Here is a 20932-nt window from a genome sequence, read left to right as displayed (position 1 = left end):
CCTCTCCCCTGGCGGGCGGCGGGTCCCTCCACCCCAGGAAAAGAGCAATGGAACAGTTCACGGCCGCCACGAGTTCTTGGTCTTCCTTCCTTTCCGGTGATAAACGGCGGGGCTACAAGCCAGTTGCTGCTTAAGATGCTCCACCCGTGAGCCTGAGCCTCTCTTGGCTCTGTGCGGGGGGCCCAGATCCAGGACCCTGGGTCCTTTTACCCCCGCAAGGCGCAAAGGCGTGACTCGTGTTGGAGCACAGACCCCCGGCAGCTCCCCGCTGCCTCGGTTCCTCCCTATGTGATCTTTTGCGCTCCCCAGCGCCGGGGAGGAGCTGAGTGTGCGTAAAATCCGCATCTTCCCCAGACACTTTGGCTGAGGGTGCCTGGGTGAGGTCCGGAGGGTCATGGACTCCCGGCTCCCCGCCCTGCGAGCTCTGTATATAAGCCCAGCTCCGAGGAATCAAGGCCACAGGTCTTCATTTCCCCGAGGCCTGGCGCCTCCCTCCCCAACCTTGCCCGGCTTCGCCTCGGCAGCTCCAAATCTCCACTCGTTCTTCCTCTTGGCGTTGGGAGAGACGCGGAGCAATGAGTTGAAAATCGTCTCTGGATTCTTGCAGGCTGTACACAGTAATCTCCTCATCCTGTCCTTCATTTTCCCACACTAGTACCCTCGGAGACTTCTGTTTGCCGGAGGGTAGCCTCATCTTTCCGCCGCATGGGTCCTGTGGCAGGAGCCCCACTGATGCTCTCTGCCCAGGAGCTTCCCGAAAGGTGCCTGCCTCCGCGGGTGCTCGAGGCCACGCGGAGGTGTTCCTCTGTCCCCGCCTCACCTCATCTCCAGACATCTCTTGCCATCATTTCATCCACCCTTGTATAAAACCCGCGCCCCCCGCCCCCCCCGGCGCCGCACCCCCTCCCTCGGCTGCTCCCGGCAGGCGGGGAGCTGAACGGCCAGGGGCGCGCAGGAGGCGCGCAGAGCTCTCGGGCTGCCCTCGCTCGCCGCGCCTGGGGAATTGGGCTGTGGGCGAGGCGGCCAGGGCTGGCCTTTATCGCTCGCCCTGTTGGTGGTTTGAAACTTTATCAGCGAGTCTCGCCACTCGCCGCAGACGCGAGCGGGGGGCGGGGGCGCGGCGAGGCGCCGGCAGCCGTGACGAGGCGCTCCCGGCGCTGAGCGCTTCTGCTCGGGGCACGCATGGCGCCCGCACACGGAGTCTGACCTGATGCGGACGCAAGGGGGTTAATATGAACGCCCCTCTCGGTGGAATCTGGCTCTGGCTCCCTCTGCTCTTGACCTGGCTCACCCCTGAGGTCAGCTCTTCATGGTGGTAAGTCCACGCGCACGGGTGCAGGGGGATTTTGGAGATGGGAGTGGGGAACGCACTAGCCACATAGACCTTTCCCGGTGGCGCTTCTCCGCGGCCACGGCCATCGAAATTCCATCGGAACCCCCAGCTGTGCTTTTCCACAGAAGACCATTCCAGCTTTGACAACTCCAAAAAAAAAAAAAAAAAACCCCACAGCCTCCCTCAAATGAGAGCTCGGATGTTTGGTTGATTTGGATCCAGATGAGCGACAGCCAAATCAGCCAATTTCTTATCCCGTAGAGAGACTCGCTAGCCGGGTCTCCAGCTCTGTAGCACAGGCGTCTGTATGTGGTGTGTGTGCGCGCGCGCGTGTGTGTGCGTGTGAAAATTCACCTTGAAAACTACAACAGTCTCCCCCTCCAGCACCCCCCCTCCCCCGTAAAACTGCCTCCAGATAAACCGACGGGCCAGTTCTGGCAGTGGAGAGCTGCACAACGCAAAGCGTATGATTTTGCATTATTTCTCGTCCTTCCACATTCCTAATGCTTCACCCCGTGGGGCGGAAGGACCTCTTGTTGCCTCCAGGTAGAGATTACCACCTTAACACGAAGATCGAGCCCCAGGGGGCTCTAAGATGCTGCCCTGTTGAAAATCACAGTCACTCCAAAGAGTAACTTTGCTGCCCTTTGTATGCTGGTCTGCGATTTATTTTGCATAGTAAAGGAATGGCAGAATGTTGAAATGTAACAGGTCTTAGCATAGCTGAAAGTTCCAAAGGCGGATTCTCTCCTCACTCCATCTCCCTTCATTCTGCTCTTGAAAAGAGGTGGAGTTGTTAGCTCTGTAAATGTCCTTGAACCTGCAAGTTTCAGAACAGATACTAAAATACTGATTCAGAAACACCAGTTATCGTGGGCTGTTTTTGTTTTGTTTTGTTTTGTTTTTTTATAACAGAATCTGGTATAAGTAAGGAGTCTCAGCCAAATTAAAGACTAGAGCAAGGAGCTTTAGGAAGACCCTGGAGCTCTTCAAAGGAGCAAGCCAAAGCGTTGATGGGAAGAAGGGTTCAATTCCTTCCTAAGCAGCTTTGAACAGGAAGGCGTTTAGACTTGACATTGCTGACACAGGATCAAAGATTGATTTATCAGAGTGACCATTTTTCAATAAAATGACTATTTCTGTTTCCATGGGTGTATAAACATTATTTATTGCCTAGGCTTTTGTCGCATTGTCTCTCAGCTGTCACTTAAATATATTTTTTGGAAGTCACAGCTGTAACGATTTTATGATCATATAAAATAATGAAAATACAAGAAAAAGACATTCTCCTTGTTTGATCGCTTCAAAAGACACCTATGGCAGCTTGGGTTATATAAAAGGTACCTTTCTAAACATTTCACAACTAATAGAGAACATCTGGGTAGAGATGATGATGTAATTTTTTGTTAAAGTTTCTTTTCAAAAGTACTTTATGGAGCTGTAACACTGTTTGATTCTTCCAAACATTTAGTGTCCTTAATAACAATAGAAAGAATTTTTTTTTTCCAAAGGTTCTCTATAAAAGCTAAAGAGAGCTGGAAAAATGGAAATATTTAAAGGATGCTTTGGTATGGAAAGAAGGGCCTGTCTGTGAGGAGAGTGTAACATCAGATACCACGAGCAGGCGTTGATTAGACAGATAGTTTCTAAAGACATGTCAACGTTAGGTCAAATAAATGGGTGCAAGCTGCTTCTAAAGGTTGACGTCCCCCAAAGTGAAGCCCAGACACACCGTGTTGTGGAGATCAGAGCCTTCCCTGGCGATCTCTGGAGAAGTCTCTGAAGCCTTCTTCCCCAAACCCATTCATTGTCCCTCACCCTCACTCTTGACCTTGACTCTTCCACCACGAGCAGAACATCATCAGGTGGCCCTGGTTTCCTGTCCAGAACACACAGCCACTGCTCCATTTTGGAGTGGAGTGGAGCCACTGCAGTGGAGCCACTGTTCCACTCCAACAATCCGGGGTGGCTTCTACCAGATCATTCCCATGCCTGCTGTGCCGCTTCTTGCTTTCCAATATCCTCCAGAGGATCAGGAATTCCTATTTGAACTAAGCTCTGAGCTCTTTCGTTTCCTGGGCAACACAACACCAGCCCTGGCCCTTTGTGGTGTTTTCACCTCTGTGTCCGTCCTTTGCAGGTACATGAGAGCTACAGGTGGCTCCTCCAGGGTAATGTGTGACAATGTTCCAGGCCTGGTGAGCCGCCAGCGACAGCTGTGCCACCGGCACCCGGACGTGATGCGGGCCATTGGCCTCGGAGTGGCCGAGTGGACTGCAGAGTGCCAGCACCAGTTCCGCCAGCACCGCTGGAACTGCAACACGCTGGACCGGGATCACAGTCTCTTTGGCAGGGTCCTGCTCCGAAGTAAGTCCCCTGCCCTCATGGAGTTCCACGGGGCTGTCCCCTGACTAGGGCTTCAGAGACCCTGCTCATCTTGTCTTGCATTTTATTAGTCAGAAGCTTCTTCTTTTGGGTTGGCCCTGTCCCTGTTTTGCAGATGACGACTAGAGAAACCAAGGAACTCGCCTCAACTTTTGAAGGAGGCCAGGTGTAGCTTAGGATGAACTGTCTCTTGGCTCTTTGCTCTGTCTGTCTATATCCTGCCACTACATTGCCTGTTCCTCCAAGATCAGATTTTGTCTTCAGGAGAAAGGAAGTGGTCACAGGGCTCTCTTGACTTGTTTATTCTTTCTGGGACTTGAAACTTCCAGAGGATCTGAGCAGATCAGGATGGAATACTCAAATCTTTTACTGACTAAGAAGTATGTATTTCAAAAAACAAAACAAAACAAAAACCCTGTATGTATATTAAAAAGAAGAGACAAATCTCTGTCTTAAACCTTTTATAACTCATTCATCTACTCAGCTGTGGGTCACTGTGTGTCTAAATTCAACATTTTTTTTCCTCCAGTAGATTATAAATTCTGCAAGGCAGGGACTAGCCTCTCTTTCCCTGCACTTGCTTGGTACTATTCACTCACTGATGGGTTGAATGAATGGATGAACTCATAGTGAGCACCTGTTTTTTTTGTTGTTGTTTGTTTTTGTTTTCTTGTTTGTTTTTTTAAGGCACATTTTAGGAAGAATAATATTTATGGAGGATTTGGGTGAGAACCATGAATACATTGTTTTCAAACACATGTTTGTTTCTGTTTTACTTAGAAGGAGCATTAAACACATCTAATTACATAATAAATTTCTTAAATTCCTGAATATGGGAAGTAGCAAATTAACTGAAAATCAGATTTCGTTGTCAAAAATACCCATCCCTTAACCTGGCATTATTAGCATTCTTCAAGAAGTAGCACGGCCCATTTGCTATTGGGAAATCTGACTGAAAACACAACAGTTTATGTGTGAACCCCAGAAACAGGAAACTACACTTGTTTTTGCCCACCACCCCCCCATTCCTAAGAAAATTGTCCAGGCTGTACACTTGGTAATGCTTAACAGAGGGTGTTTCTATCATGTAATCATCACAGCCCTAGGGTTTTATGAGGCCAAATGCATAACTGAATGTCTCTAAAATCCCCCAAGGGCGTAGTACTCTCGCTCAGTGTATCCCTAAAGTTAATTTACTGCGATATTCTGCAATTTTATTCTCTAGTTTAAGAACTATATTCTCGTGCATTCCTTTTAGAGTTTCAATATGACATCGCAGATTTTTGAAAGGTTAATAGTAAATTTCAGCTACATGGAATTTTAAGACTTCACCTAGATTAGCTCACCAGTGAATCAATTAAAGTGCTGGACCTTGTCAGAGACAGTTTACAAATATCTAACACAAGTGATCTTTGGGTATGTTGTGGACAGGCTCTCAGTGTTTGAGGCTGTGTGAGGACTTTCTTTCCAAAGTACTCACAATCATTTTTCAGTCATTACAAATTAAATATCCTTCTCCTGCACAAAATGTTCACCTCCTAATTCTGTCTGCAAAAATCCATTCAGATGTCTCCATATTGAATAAAAACCTTTAGATCAGCAATCAAAGGAAGCAGTTTTGACCATGGAAGGAACCTAAAGATAACATGTCTAGCAAAGCTGGGGATTCATTTGTAAAATCCTTTAATCTTGGCTGTAGGGTTGCTGAGAGGGAAGAAGTTAGAACTCGGGGACGTGGTGCTAGTTTGAGCGTCAGGACTCAGGTGAAAAAGAGAGTCTACGCTGTATTTCTTCAGAGTTCTTTCAGATGAAGCTGAATGTTTTGCCAAAGTACTCGAAACTTAAAACACTCATGCTACACAATTTCTTTCCATTCTTCACAGAAGGCCAGCTTTCTTCCTGGACATTTATATAAACTCCTGTGACTGTCGGTGATGATTTTGTGTTGGTTATGGGAGGGCTGAATTTGGCCTAAAGTAGTTTATCCTGGAAATAATCAAGAAATTCCAATGAAGCTATCCAAAGATTTTTACAATTAATTGCTTGGAGGGAAATTCACATCTTAAGTTGTGAAGAATTCTCTCTTTTGGAAATCTAAATGTCCTTATAGATGAAAAGGACAGGCAAAGGACAACACCATTGATGCGGAGAACATAACAGTTACTAACATATCCCATGGTCCTAGAGAAAAGGAGAACATTTACTAGCCTCTTTTGCTTCAGAGAGCTAGAGGAAGACAGAACAATTTCTGGAAACATTTTCAATTCATTCATTCCACAGACTGTCACCAACCATAGGCAGAGAACCTAAAAGACCAAACTAGTAAACCCAGAAATATTCCTGCAAGAATACACCTCCAGAATTCTAAAATAAGCCATAAAAAACAAAACAGTGAGCAGGTCTCATCCTTGTAATGTATTAAAGAAAAAGAAAAAGAAATGCAAGCATTGAAAGAGAGAGCTGAACTACCCATAACATTCCAGAATGTGGAGCTTCTAGTATTTTACCCTCCCAGTAACCATCCCCTGCCCCAGAAAGAAAAAAAAAAAAAGCCTGTGCATTTAAAAACCTTTCTTGACTTATCTCAACCCCCAAATTATGTTTTTAAGATTTATTTGTCACAGAGAGAGCAAGCAAGCACAAGTATGGGGAGTGACAGGCAGAAGGAGAAGTAGGCTTCCCGCTGACCAAGGAGCTGGACGTGGGGCTCCAGCCCAGGGTCCTGGGATCATGACCTGAGCCGAAAGCAGAGGCATAATGGACTGAGCCACCCAGGTATTCCTCTCAACCCCTAAATTAACGAAACTTCAACCCTATCAGGAAGTACCACCTTTGAGATTTGGATTTTGTTTCACACTGTGATGGCTTTAAAGAGAATCAGTTTTTCTAAGAGGCCCCAGATCAAAATTTGTTCTGTTACAAAGCCAACTCTTGAAATGTGCTACTATTTCACACATAGCATTTTAGTGATTCATCTAAGACACTTAACTGAAAACATCTTAAGGCCATATCTACATGACACCAAAACATCTGGAGGTAAAAATGAAAAGTCAGTCAATGTGCTAACTTTTGTGTTTAAATAGACAGACATCTAGTTCTTTAGTAATGTGTCTTAAAAATAAATGACAAATATTTACAAAGGTGATATTTTTGCTTTGGAAATTCCTTCAGGAGCACAGCAGATTTTCAATGATTTTTCTTCCTTCTTTCAGCCAACAAGTCAATATCATCGTTTGCAAGTTATGCCAGGATAAATTCTGCATCTAGGCCACTGATTCCTCTATGCCTTTCAAAATACTGTCTGGTCACTGACATCCTATGATCCACGTCTCCCATGCCTTTCCCCTAAAAGGCCACCTCATAAAATTGTTCTTCTTTCTCCTTAAGGAATAAAACTAGAGCTAAATACATTAAGCATTTGGAATCTCCCCGCTCTGTGTCATCTCTCCATGCTGGCACTATATGCCAAGTACAAAACCGGGCCTTAGCAGATCAAGGCGTTAACTATGGACAAGCCATTTTCTTAAACTATAAAATGGGTGTGATAAAAATCTTACTTATCGGAAAGCCACTACCTGAGATTAAGCCACATTAGTATCTGTTAATCGCCTTCTTTTACAAAACATCTCAGTTTGCTTAGAAAACCTGTGATCCTGGTAATAGAATCTAGAACTCTAGATTCTTTGACCATCCCATTTCTCCCTGGAGAGTGCTACCTGCTACCTATGGCAAATATTCATATAATTGATTTTACCTAAACACAGGGCATGATGGATTCCTTTTCTGATGGTTAGAGGTTTCAGGGGAGATATTTTTTTGAAGGCTGAGGTAAGTGCCATGTAATATGGTATAGATATGTTTTCCTGATTTTTAATAATGAGACTAGCAGAGCAAATATTACAAGGGACATATAATAAATTTTCACAGTGAATGACAAACGGAAACAAGCAGGGCTTCAAGGCGAGAAGGTGGTTTGTTCTTTCAGCTGCGTGGTTCAAAAAGTCACACTCGTCTTGACATACTGCATCGCTGAATGGCCCTCCATTTTCTGCCTTGAGTTGGCATTAGGTTGTTGAGCTTTTATTTTGATTGTTAATATATTTGCTGCAGCACCCATTAATAAAAAGGCATGCTAATAACAATGAAATACTACTCCACTTGAAAAATGAGGTGTACACGGACCCCAAAGAGCCTTATATCTGTCACTGTACCACAACACCATGTTATGAGTTACTACAGATTATTAAAATAATTTAATGTAGTTATTGCACTGAAATATGTACCTTTCAGCCTGTAAGGGAAAGTAGCCTGTGCCCTAATAAAGAACAATTCTAAGAAAGCACCCCAAAGTGTTCTTGCCCAAGTCTAATTATAGGCGGTAAATTTGTTTCCTTCTAGAAAACGAAAGAAAAGTGTTTCGCTGTCTTTTACCCAATACCAGTGATTAGTGCAGGTGTTCCAGAAGAAAGTAAATTCACCTTAATAGTCAGACGTAGTATGTAACTGAAGGATATTGCATATTGCCTTCAACCATCTCGGAATTACTCATGAAAGCTGATGCTGAACCAGAGCCCCCCCCACACACACACCAAGGTTGGAACGCGCAAAGCTGGTCACTGCCTGAGTTCTTTTCCCTGCCTCAGCCCCTGGGTGTCTTTGAATTCAGTTTTCAGCCTCCGCTGTTTATGTGACAGAAGTGTCCTCACTGAGGCCTGCAAGCTTGGAAGGATTTTTCAAGGAGAGATGCCCATAGCACGAATACTAAACTAGTTAGTGGAATGACAGAATCCTAGAACGCAGGCTCTGTTACAACTACAAATGAAAGGAAGAACTCCGAGGCAGCCTTCCTCTCCTCTAGGACAGGAGGCGAATGTAAAGCCAGGACCGGGCAAGACAGCCTTTTGTTGCATTTTCTTTTATACGCTTAACTGACTTGAAGGATGGTTGTCACACAGATGCCTAATCTGACAAAAGCTTTTATGATACAGAAACAATTCCTATTAAAAAAGTGAGCCCTGGGACGCCTGGGTGGCTCAGTGGGTTAAGCAGCTGCCTTCGGCTCAGGTCATGATCCCAGCGTCCTGGGATCGAGTCCCACATCGGGCTCCTTGCTCTGCAGGGAGCCTGCTTCTCCCTCTGCCTCTGCCTTCCACTCTGTCTGCCTGTGCTCGCTCTCGCTCGCTCTCTCTCTCTGACAAATAAATAAAATCTTAAAAAAATAATAAAAATAAAAAATAAAAATAAAAATAAAAATATAAAAAAGTGAGCCCTGACTCTAGAAGAGAAACCTTCAAGAACACCAGAACCTTCTTGCTCCATGGCGAGGGACGCCAGAGGTAGAACCAGCACTCAGCAGCCCCAGTGTGAAAACTATTCCAAACTAGCAATTCCAGACCCCATTTAAGATAAGCATTTCTGTTGCAGGTAGTCGGGAATCTGCCTTTGTTTACGCCGTCTCCTCAGCTGGAGTTGTGTTTGCCATCACCAGGGCCTGTAGCCAAGGAGAACTAAAATCCTGTTCCTGTGATCCAAAGAAGAAAGGAACCGCCAAGGACAGCAAGGGCAATTTCGACTGGGGCGGCTGCAGTGATAACATTGACTATGGGATCAAATTTGCCCGAGCCTTTGTGGACGCCAAGGAGAGGAAGGGAAAGGATGCCAGAGCCCTGATGAACCTTCACAACAACAGAGCCGGCAGGAAGGTATGGGTGGCTGCGGGGCTCGTGGTTTTCTAGACTGCGTGGCTTTATAAATCACTTAAGCCAAATTTATCTTAAGCTTTCCTAGAGTTGATAAAATGCTATACAGTCCAACTTCCCACTGCCCTGCCCCCTGCCCCCCTGCCCCAGATTCTAAAGAATATCGTGGACTAGATTGAAATGTCTCCACCGGCACTCCACCTTCCTTCCCACAGCAGAACAGGAGGCCATCCATTCCTTTTGGCATTGTGTAGAATCAAGGGTTTGTTTTTTGTTGTTGTTGTTTTTCTTTTTAAAAATTTTTTAAAAGATTTTATGTACTTATTTGACAGAGAAAGATCACGAGTAGGCAGAGAAGCAGGCAGAGAGGGAGGGGGAAGCAGGCTCTCCACTGAGCAGAAACCCTGATGCGGGGCTCGATCCCAGGACCCTGAGATCATGACCTGAGCTGAAGGCAGTGGCTTAACCCACTGAGCCATCCAGGTGCCCCTAAAATCAAATGTTTTATGGTCCCTCTGGATACTGTATTATCTATACAGGAGATAGAGTGGGACACTGATTGCTTGTATCTGAGGGGATCAAGAAGACCCAGAGCATCTTCTCTCAAACTCATCAGGAAAGCAACCTACCAGGCATGGCTTATTGACCTCTAGATTTAGAGATGCTTTTTTTAGAACCAGACCCAACTCTCACACATTAAAGCACCACCTTGTAGTTCTGGGGCTGGATGAGTAAGTAGACCAGGGAAAGACATGCCCCAAAGAGGTGCTCTGGTCCCTGATCTACAAGTCCTGACTAACTTCCTGGGTTGTGGGTTCCCTGTCATTATTTGCCTCCTCGCCCCCATTTGTTGCATGAGGCAACAGGACCTAAGGTGCTCAAGGTCACAGGAAAGTCAGTAGAAAAGTCAGTACTAGCATTCAAGTTCAACTCCTAGCCTAGGGGTGCTTTTGCCCAGGATTAAACCATTTCAGAGCTGGTATTCAGATCTGTTGATGTGCCATTTCTTTCTGTATGGTGACAGGACCAGAATAACTAGAGAGTCTGAATGCCACACTCTATCTATCTCTTTGTGGAAAAAAAACATAAACTAATGAAATATTTGGTCAGAACCATTCTAGAATAATCGAATTGCCAATGGGAAGAGATAATCGTAATTTGTCTTTTATCAACACAAAACAAAAATGTGCTTGACATTAATATGTAAAGAAAGATCGGCATAAAATTGAAAGGTCCCCAGGAGGGCTTTAATAGAAAAAAGAATTGAAAAGAATGCAGATCTGTTTGGATAAAAACCCTTTTACTAGGCTCATGGAAAGAACAAATCTCATTTAAAGGAAGTTGGAAGGAAAGTCTTGCTTAACACATGGAATAAAATGAGTGTGACCTGAGCTGTTTACAAATAGTACCTTTCTTGAACTTTAAAAATCAACATTCCTTATTTTCATGAATTTACGAACCTACAGTGACTACTGCCAAGAATATAGACTATGGTTGTGTAATCCTACAACTATTGGTAATTACTGTTTGTGCAATGGTTTAGATTTTTAAAAATTTACATTGACCTTTGTTTTGACATTGATACCACATGTATAAGTTATAAAGTGTGGTGTCTTTGATGGGATCGTGCTGCTTAATTATTCAAACAGGGTGTGTAGTTAGATCTAGAAGACCATTCCTAAAGGTAAAGGCATATGGTTGTATGCCGTAACCAAAAGAATGTTGATTTGTCAAAAGAAATGTTAATTTTGCTTAATAGGCCATTAGGTTTTGAATGTTTCACTTCTTCAAGACAACAGATCTTAGCTATTATATCGTAGGCCCTGATTTAATGTGACTTCTAATATAAATCACATGATTCTTCACTGTGTAGAGGTGAACAGCTGTCAGGCCTCAGATATTCTCCTGCCTAGTCTGCAAAACCTAGGAGGCTACTTTTGATTGGAATAAAAGTGCACACGCTGACTTTTTAAAATGTGGCTTTAATTAATGGTGGGTGGGCAGACTTTTTCAAGGAGATGCATGATGTCAGTGAATATGAACTTTAATGAGAGTGAATGTATTGAGATAAACATGCGTCTTTAATTCTCTTCTTGCGGTCATTAGACCCCCAGTCTCTGCTCCCCCTTCCTACGAGCAGAAGGTCTGTGGAATCAAAATGAGAACAGGCTGGGCTTGTGTTTGAAGGCAGGCCTCCTGAGCTAAGCCTCCAACTGGCCTGGCTCTAGAAAGACCCCGTATCCCCAATCGGAGAGCACTATCCGTTCCTTCTTAGTTTCTGCTTTGTGCTTTTCAGTGTTTCCCATATTGCCCAATATGATGAACATCTACTTTTTAAAATGCGGGTCAGGGACCAATACGCTTTATTTAAAAGAAAAAAACACCGATTCCAAGATTATACTTAGCCAATACTATAAAGCGAATTCAACACTGCCATTCACAGTGGGCCTTAGTTTTCCCCTAATATTTGAACAGTTTAATTCATTTATTACAGCAGCTGGTTAGAGCACCCTCATGTGTCCCTGTACTGTAATGTCATTTCAGATCCTCTGTGCTGTCCTATCTTTTTAATCACAGTCTCAGAATTTGTAGTAATGGTTTTTTCCCTTGATGTGTACTTGAAAATTCATCCTTGACTGAGTCCAATTTACCACCGCTGAATCAGATTATTAAGTTCTAAAAAGATAAATCTACCTTCTTCAAAACCTACAGTCTATCAAGAAGGAAATTTCAGTGTCTCTCAACAGTTCTTTTTAAATCTAAAGATGTCATGCCACAGAATCTTCTAAATTATATGCTAAAATATGCAAATTACGAGACAAAGTTACGTGGTAAGTAACACCATTTGTTCCCTTTCATAAGCTTGAAAATGGCTTTTACGTTAGTCTACTCTTTAGAAATAGTCCCAAGTAATCACAACCAGTTGAAGCAATCACAGCTTCTTTGACCTTTTCTAAGAGAATCAAAAGAATCTGTATCCAGTCAAGCGAGGCCCTAGGATCACTGGAAATGTGCATGATAAGAATTCCAGGAAAACTTTTTCCCCTGAAATTCTCTTACTGTGAAAACACAGAGAATATGGAATTTAAAATCAGATCTACCTTAGTTTTAATCTTGCAGTATCTATGGCGTTGCTCACTGAAATTCCGCTTTTCTCCTCTGTAAAGGGTATTCCGTGGTGCTGTGGGAAGACAAGAATAAGGTAGATAGCACAGAACCGGAGAGGCAGCTGCACTCCATGAAAGTCCATTCCTTTCTCTTTAGTGAAGCGAAGGTCATCTGTGACTTCAGGAATAGAGCTAGACACAAACCCAGGAGGAACTATTACTGAGGACTGGGTCTGACAGGCCCCAGGTAGCCATAGAGACATCTCTGGTACAGTTAAGCACACTAACATACAGGCATGCAGTATTCTCTAGTTTATAAAACACTATCCAAAATTTTCATTTGATCTTCCAGGAAACCCTGTAGGATAAAAACCAGCACGAGTATTCCCTCTTTTCAGACAGCGAGCCGCAGACTGGGCTGGACATGGTGACTAAGGAGTCAGATGGCCGAGGCACGCTGGGCTTGGGGCTCAAACCCGGTGGGGCTCGCCCTTCTCTCCTCGTGGACCTTCCATGGGGGCTCTGCTGAGCAATTCTGAGAAAAACACAGAGTTTCTGTATCTTGAAAAGAGCAGCAGCTGCCCTTGGAAGGTAGTTTAATGATGATATTTTGTGTAGGTCTTTCTTTCACAAGTACGCTACAGTGAATTTATATTCTTCTTTAACAACAGGGAGGATATTGTTTTAAATGCCAGAAACACGACTGCTGGTTCCTGGGAGTGTATTTGAAGTAATGGAGCCTTGCTGGGTGGTTTCAGAATGTTCCACCTAATGGCGCTGCCGCCGCTCTGAGAGGCCTACGCGCTATGGGGCGACTCAGTTTAGGTCGACAGATAATTAACACGTTACTCTGGGGCACTAAGTCGTAGGTGGAAAAGCATGGGAGAAAGAGCCTCCTGATCAGGAGGAACGACCGGTTCATTGGGGGGGGGGGGGGAGGGAGACACAGCGCCAGGCAAGCTCTAGGCTGTGGGTATTAACAGAAAAAACAGCCACGGGGCCGGAAAGCTGAGGAGAGAAAGGTTGGGTCACAACAGAACTGGATGTTGGAGCTGGAGATAAAGATTTCCCATGATTGAGATAGGAAAAATTCTTTCCAGGATGAAGAAATTGCAAGGCCAAGAAAGATAGTGGAGCAGAAAGAACATCAAAGTTGAGGAATGACGAGGGCTCTAGGGTGGGGTTCCTAACTGAGACTTAATAGGGGCTGAGGCTGCACACTGGCGTCTGCCAGATCTCAGCCTCGAACGCCGTGCGGAGAGATTTGGACGTCGCTGGGAAGCAACAGGAAGGCACTGAACAGTGGAGATGTTAAACATTTAAGTTCCACTCTTATGCATTCTTCACTCCTCTGGAGTCCCCTGTGAAGGGCTGGTAGATTTCAAAGTTCAGATGTTCTGTGATGTGTTTGAATTAGTGCCTTATTAAATAGAGTAGGAAAATTGTGAGAAATGTTTACTTCCCTGAATTTTATTTTCAGCCTTAAATACACATATAAGGGCTGATGTAGATATTAGGCTTTCTGATGAATACGAACAAAAAATTAGCAGGTGGCAACTGTGTTGAAATTGATATTTTTAACATGATGTTTAACATTGCTATTGGCTACTTTATTCATTAGCGGATCCTAGCTATTGACAGCATCTTCCGAGGCATAGGGAAGCTGGGGTTCTGGAATACGAACATTGGCTCTAATTCTTGAGCATGACTTTAGACAGGTTACCTGAAGAGAATTTCCACATCAGCTAAAATGTGTACACCAGGTTTTAAGCAGGCCTAAAAGGCAAGTAACATTACTATCCATATTTTGCATATGAAGAGACTAAGGTCTAATAGGAAGGCTAGAAATAGCAAACAAAATGAATTTATTGCTAGCTAAAATCATCTGAAATTCAGACTTAACTTGGCATCCTGTATTTTATATGGGAGAAATTTGGAGGGCCAAGGGATTCAGAGCTTCTAGCTCCAAGCCCTGAGCAAATCAGGGCCACTCAAAGTCAAAGCGGTAGAGCACTGGGGCCTGTCCCTGAACTTGGTTCACTGGGAACCTGGGACAGAACAGGTATTTCTGTCTATAGGAAATATGTCCAAAGTCCAACAGAAATGGATATTGTTCAAGACACAAGCATAGACTTACTATAGGCAAGTAATCTTGGACCTAATAAAAACTTCCAAGATATCACTCCCATGATGCCCCTTAAGATAAATAATTAATAATGGTTCTGAACCAAGAGAACTAGGCATGAAAATCACATTCTCCAAAAGTAAGGACTATTAACTGAAAATGATAAAATCAAACTGAACTACAGAGCCAGATTTCTTTAATCTCCTCTTCCTATAAACCCTCCTTTAAATAATGTTGAGCATCCTTATGAGGCACAATCTCACTTTGTATTTGTTTTCTGACTGGTCTCCTTAGTTTATGGAATTAAATGCATTTTGAAAAGGTAGATCAGTTGTGCCAACCTCACCCCTGTCTTGTACCTGTACATAGTATGTGCTTCATACTATAAATCTTTATAGAGCATAGGAATCAAAAACTAACCAGAATCAAAGTCCCAAAGCAGAGAATAACTTTTAACAGAATTGTTATGGTTCCATGTAAAGTCTTATTATTCATAGAAAATGTTTTTAGACTGGCTTCGTTAGTCAATAAGAATTATTATATATATATGGTTAGCCAACGGTAATGTTCCTGAATTCCACACCTTATATTTCCTAACAAAACCCACCTGAAGTCACTGTTTTTGAAGAATGACAGTGCTCAAGAAATCATAATTTCTCATTTAAGTTATATGCAAATCAGCTGGATAGGTTGCTAATAAATGTCCCTTGTTTCCTAGTTCCAGAACTTGTATTTATAGAAGTTGGTCTGATTTTCAATAACTCTTATCTTAGAGATATGAACCTATCAAAAGGATTTGTTAATAAATGTACTTGGCTGTAAGCCAGCATCTGAAAATTAAATATGTTTTCCCTCAGAAAATTAAATATGTTTCCCTCAGGAAAACTGATAGAAGACCAGAAATACATGAGTGGCCTTGTTGCATGCACTCAACTAAAAAAGTAAAGTACTAACACTTCTTTGAATGCCCACATTTAATTAAGTAATTTAGTTAAAACATAGCATAGAAGCACCTAAAGTAAATTCTAAACTGAATCTCTAAGGCAAGGTTAATAGTTAAGCTGGCATACATTTCACACAGTATAAAGTCGATTGCCCTCATTCTGGTAGGAAGAGATGTCCTGTAAAGAAATCTTACAAAGACACCCTGGGGTTGCTTGGGCTCCATTTTCAGCAAAGCTGACTTAAGAAACCAAAATTTCATTCTCTTTGGGAGAAGTCTTTCTAACTGGCAAATAATTCTTTGTAGACTGTAATTAGATATGCAAACACTATATGTAAAAACTTTTCCTGGGAAGCCTGAGTGGCTCAGTCCTTAAACGTCTGCCTTCAACTCAGGTCATGATCCTGGGGTCCTAGGACTGAGCCCCTTATCGGACTCCCTGCTCAGTGGAAAGCCTGCTTCTCCTTCTGTCCCTCCCCGTGGCTTGTGCTCTCTCTTTCAAAATAAATAAAGTCTTTAAAAACAAACAGGGCGCCTGGGTGGCTCAGTTGGTTGGGCAACTGTCTTCGGCTCAGGTCATGGTCCCAGAGTCCCATGATCGAGTCCCACATCGGGCTCCCAGCTCCATGGGGAGTCTACTTCTCCCTCTGACCTTTTCGCCTCTCATGCTCTCTCTCATTGTCTCTCTCTCAAATTAAAAAAAAAATAATAAAATAGAATAAAAAATCTTAAAAAACAAACAAACAAACAACTTTCCTAAAGCTCACTGAACCCAGAGATCATGAACCCCTGGGAGCTGGGGGAGGGGCAAACCCCAGGATGACAAATGCTGGTAGAGTGATTTGAGGTATAGACGGTATAGACTTGCTGCCAGTCACGATTGGGTTACATCCTGCCTCAGCCACGCTACCTGTGAGACCAAGGGCAAGATCTAGTATCTAATGTTCTAGTCCAGGAAATGGGGATAAAAATAGGACATATTTTATATGTTTGTGTGGCTTCTATAACAGAGTGAATATGAAGTGTTTGGGTGGGTTAAGTAAGTACTGAGTATAAAGTGTTTAGTGTGGTTTGACATATGTGAGACCCTAATGAAAGTTAAGCTTCCTTATTATGTTCTGACAATAAGCTGGGCAGATAAATATAAAATCAATACAGTTGTTCTAGCCTGCTCAATGCATGTATTACCTTCTTCTATAGCTTTCATTTATTTATTTATTTTAAACATTCAGACTTTTGTTTCTTTGGGAGAGAATGCTAATATATAGAAGTTTCTTAAATCCTAAGTCTAGAAATTAGCCTCTGCAGACCAAAGTCTTAAAATGCTCAAAATTAGAGATTTAAGGGCCACATAAGGAAACTGCTAACTATGATTTTAGCACTGAAGCAATTATGAACCTATCAAAGATTTTTTGAGATAAGTTATCTGCCCAGCTAAAAATGGTTTCCATGAGGCTGAATACCAAAAGAGTATTGCTGTCCTTAGGAGCCATATTTATTTTTTTCTCATGTAGTCATGTCAAATGAACAAGTATTTATTCACTGGATGCCCCAGAATAAAAGCTTAAGTGAAGCATTGATGCTGACTGTGCTGGCCAGTTTGGTGATATGAAAAGCCATGGGGGCCGGGAGAATGTGAGAGAGGAGGTAGGGAAGGCTGGGAATGGGATACTGATGGCAACCTTGAAGACACAGCCACTCAGAATCAAACAAGAAGCAGAAGAGATCTTTTAGGAAAGCTCTAAGACAAAAGAGAAAACAGGACCTATGTCATGGGCCTGTTTTTCGAAGAAGATTTTAGCCTCACACACTGAAGAGAGACAACAAGCCACTGCTATCTATTCTTTCTAGTGTCCTCTCTTCCTGCTGTAAGAGAAGAATTGCCCAAACAAAAGTAAATTGTACAGTACAGAAGTGTCTATGGAAGATGGGGAAGTTACAGCTCACCTGCCCCATCCCCACCCCACGGTCCTTTTCCCCTTCCAGACATTTGAGTGCAACAGACTCAAGGCTGTGGACAGGATGTAGGGTTTTCACATCTTCCTTCCAAAACCTCACTAAATTATACCAATGGGATAAGAAATGGTTTAAATCAACCATAAGGAGAATGGTCAAAGAAATAAGAAAACTCAACAAATTTCTGGGAAGTGGGAAGTAAATGAAGAAATTGTTACTTATAAAGAAGGATGAAGAAGCCACAGTCTAGGGGATTAAAAGCAGATGGGGGAAAGGAAAAAGCAGATGGGACAATAGCTAAAGTGGGCACCACGATGCTCAGTTACTAATGAGCACAGGAGAGAAGCATAGGCCTAAAAACTGGGACTAACTGAAAATCCCATAGACGGAATAAGGAACTCCATCCACACCCTCTCCCCCCATGAGTGGAACTCCTAGAAGTCTGGTGTAACCTCTCAGGCTTTCTGGAATTAGAGTCTCCAGCATAACAGCCAATGTCCTACCTACTCACCAGAAAACAAAACTCACTGGCCCACAAGCCCCACCCACATAACATAACCTGCATTCCTAAATACCTTATTATAACTTCATTCTTAAATATGAAGAGACTGTCCAAAGATTACCATATATTTGATTAAATTCAGCAGCAAGAGAGAAAAAGACCAAGAATTGTAGGATAAATGACCTCGGGGGAGGGGAGTGGGGAACCAGTAACTCCAGAATGAGAAGAGAATTTTTTAAAAGCCTAATTAGTCTCCTCACAGATATTTCAGAAGATGTTCACATCCATAAACTACAAGAATGGATGCTTTGAAAAAGTGACAGCTAGAGAGTAGGGAAGAACTTGAAGAGAGAGCCAAAGAAGCCTTCCAGAAAGCTTAAAGAGAAGCCCAGGAAACAGTATGGAGATTCCTCAGGAAACTGAGAATAGATCTATCTACCATATGATCCAGCTATTTCGTGTCTGAGTACTTCTCGGAAGAATACTAAAAGACTAATTTGGAAAGCTTCTGCACCCTATATTCACTGCAGTGTTAATTAAAATAGCCAAGCTATAGAAGCAGCTGAAGTGACCATCAGTGGATGAATGGATAAATAGTATGTGGTAGATATACACGACGGACTACTACTCAGCCATGAAGAATGAAATCTTGCCATTTGTGACAACACAGATCTTAGGAGTATTATGCAAAGTGAAATAAGTAAGACTGAGAAAAGCAAATACCATATGATTTCATTTATATGTGGCATCTAAGGAAACAAAATGAACAAGCAAAGCAATATAAAAACAAACTCATAGATAGAGAAGAGGTTGATGGTTCCCTGGGGGAGGGAGGTGGAACCGTGAGTGAAATGGATAAATGCGGTCATTTATAGAATGGATGGTAACTAGAATTTTGGTGATGATCACTTTGTAATGTATACAGATGTCAGATTATAATGTTGTAAATATGGAACTTGCATAATGTTATATATCAATTTTGCTTCAAAAAATGAAGAAAAGAAAAAGAAAAAAGGAGGAGCCCAAAAGACAAGTGGAGTTTAAGGAAATCCATAAACAATACCCATCTTTCCCACTTGAATTTGAAACCAACTAAAAAGTGGATAAAGGAGCTGGATAAAGAATAAAAATGTCTTTTGCTCTACTGAAAAAAAGCCGCACTTGAGGAGGTAGCTTCAAAGTTTCGAAGCACTTCCTAGCACTCCACCCTCAAACTGGACAGCCTTATTCACCCTGTCACAGGCTGCACGTTGGAGCCCCTGCATGGAGCCTCTTGCTGGAGAGAAGGAACTGATCATAACTCATCTTCTCCACAGGTTGGCAGATGCCCAACAAGAAGGAACCCAGGCACATAAGCCCTGTCCTTCCTCTAAGCTCACCAGTTGGATAAGTCACTTCTCCTCCCCTGGAGAGAAATGACTAAGGGAATGGTGAGAGCCAAGAGTGTTACTTTGATGGAACTTCTTCCTCAAGAAGCCAGAAAGAAAGTATTAAAAATATAAGAGAGAAAATATAAAAGACATAAAGGACCAACTGAGGTTCAGCAACTGACTAATTAGAATGCCATAAAGAAACTTTAAAAATTGAGAGGAGAGAATATCTCTGTGCTGAAGGAGTTTCCAGATTGAAGGGACTGACTGAGAACCAAGCAGGGTTAATTTTTTTCTTAAAATCCTAAATATCATGTTGATATTTCAGAACATCCGGGATAAAGGACAGTTTCTGGAGACTTCCATGTAGAAAAAAATACAAAGTGAAATGAAAACAAAAGTCACTTGCCAAAGAATCAGCCAGACATCAGACTTCCCATCCGTACCACTAGAAACCAAACCCTGTGGAGAGACATCTTCACAGTTTTGAGGAAAAATTATTATTATTTTTTTAAAGATTTTATTTGTTTATTTGACAGAGAGAAATCACAAGTAGATGGAGAGGCAGGCAGAGAGAGAGAGAAGGAAGCAGGCTCCCCGCTGAGCAGAGAGCCCAATGCGGGACTCGATCCCAGGACTCTGAGATCATGACCCGAGCCGAAGGCAGCGGCTTAACCCACTGAGCCACCCAGGCGCCCCCGAGGAAAAATTATTTTCAATCTGGAATTCTATACCTAGCCAAACTATTAGTCAAGGATGAAGGCTGAATAAAGACATTTTAGATGCACAAGAATTCAGACAATGTATCCCCATGCACCTCAAAGGAGTTAAGAAGTTGCTGCAAAGAGAAGCAATAAACCAAAAAAAAAAAAAAAAGAAAAGAAAGAAAGAAAAGAAAATATGGCATAGAGCAGAGTGTAGTTTGTCCAAACTGGGAGAGCAAAATTTTGGCTCTCAGCTGTGTAGCCAGTCCAGGTTGGAAGAAAGTGGAGGATTGTGGAGGCCCCAGAGATAGAGAGAAGGATGGTGAGGGGGCAAAACATCAGGTTCTAGTAAATGCAGTTGGTAGCAAGGAAAATGGGAAAACCGCAAACTTCACTCCAATAACACTCTTCTTTGGCACAGAGGCTGTGATGCTGGATCAGAGATTATGACCTGCAGTCCTGGCATGGTCCTTCTCGTGCAGTTAACACAACCACCTCTCTGTTGATTGTTTTCAATTTTTAAAGTCAACATCTAGACACACTGTGGGAGACACCTATAGTCACAGAATAGGGCTTGAATGCCCTCACCTTTGCCCCTGTGAAAGGACAGGTGACGCTGATGGAGACTGGGAAGCAGAAGGGGAGGAGGGAAGATGAACTGCACCTGGACTTTTGGAACAAGAATAGGTGGAACTGTTCCACTTTGGGCCTTGAAGTTGCCCAGATCGCCAGAATTGTTGAGAGGCCGGGTGAGGCAAGTAAGGGCTGGGATAAATTCTCCACTGCTGTAAGAAGTCTCCTAGGAAAT

At 43.0% G+C, this 20932-nt stretch overlaps 1 protein-coding gene across 1 annotated transcript in view; it reads left to right on the top strand.

Annotated features, from left to right (window-relative positions):
- Nucleotides 1-930: 930 nt before the first annotated feature.
- Nucleotides 931-20932, top strand: part of WNT2 (Wnt family member 2) — a 47099-nt gene continuing 27097 nt past the window's right edge. Inside the window, exons 1-3 of the mRNA XM_004741908.3 lie at nucleotides 931-1315; nucleotides 3474-3700; nucleotides 9143-9420. Coding sequence (XP_004741965.1) covers nucleotides 1233-1315; nucleotides 3474-3700; nucleotides 9143-9420 — 588 coding nt within the window. The 5' untranslated portion in view covers nucleotides 931-1232. The remainder of the gene's footprint in view (nucleotides 1316-3473; nucleotides 3701-9142; nucleotides 9421-20932) is intronic.

Source organism: Mustela putorius, unplaced genomic scaffold (genome assembly GCF_011764305.1).
Source record: "Mustela putorius furo isolate JIRA1106 unplaced genomic scaffold, ASM1176430v1.1 tig00003845_pilon_pilon_pilon, whole genome shotgun sequence".
NCBI classification, from domain to species: domain Eukaryota; kingdom Metazoa; phylum Chordata; class Mammalia; order Carnivora; family Mustelidae; genus Mustela; species Mustela putorius.
This window is presented reverse-complemented; position numbering and strand designations above follow the sequence as displayed.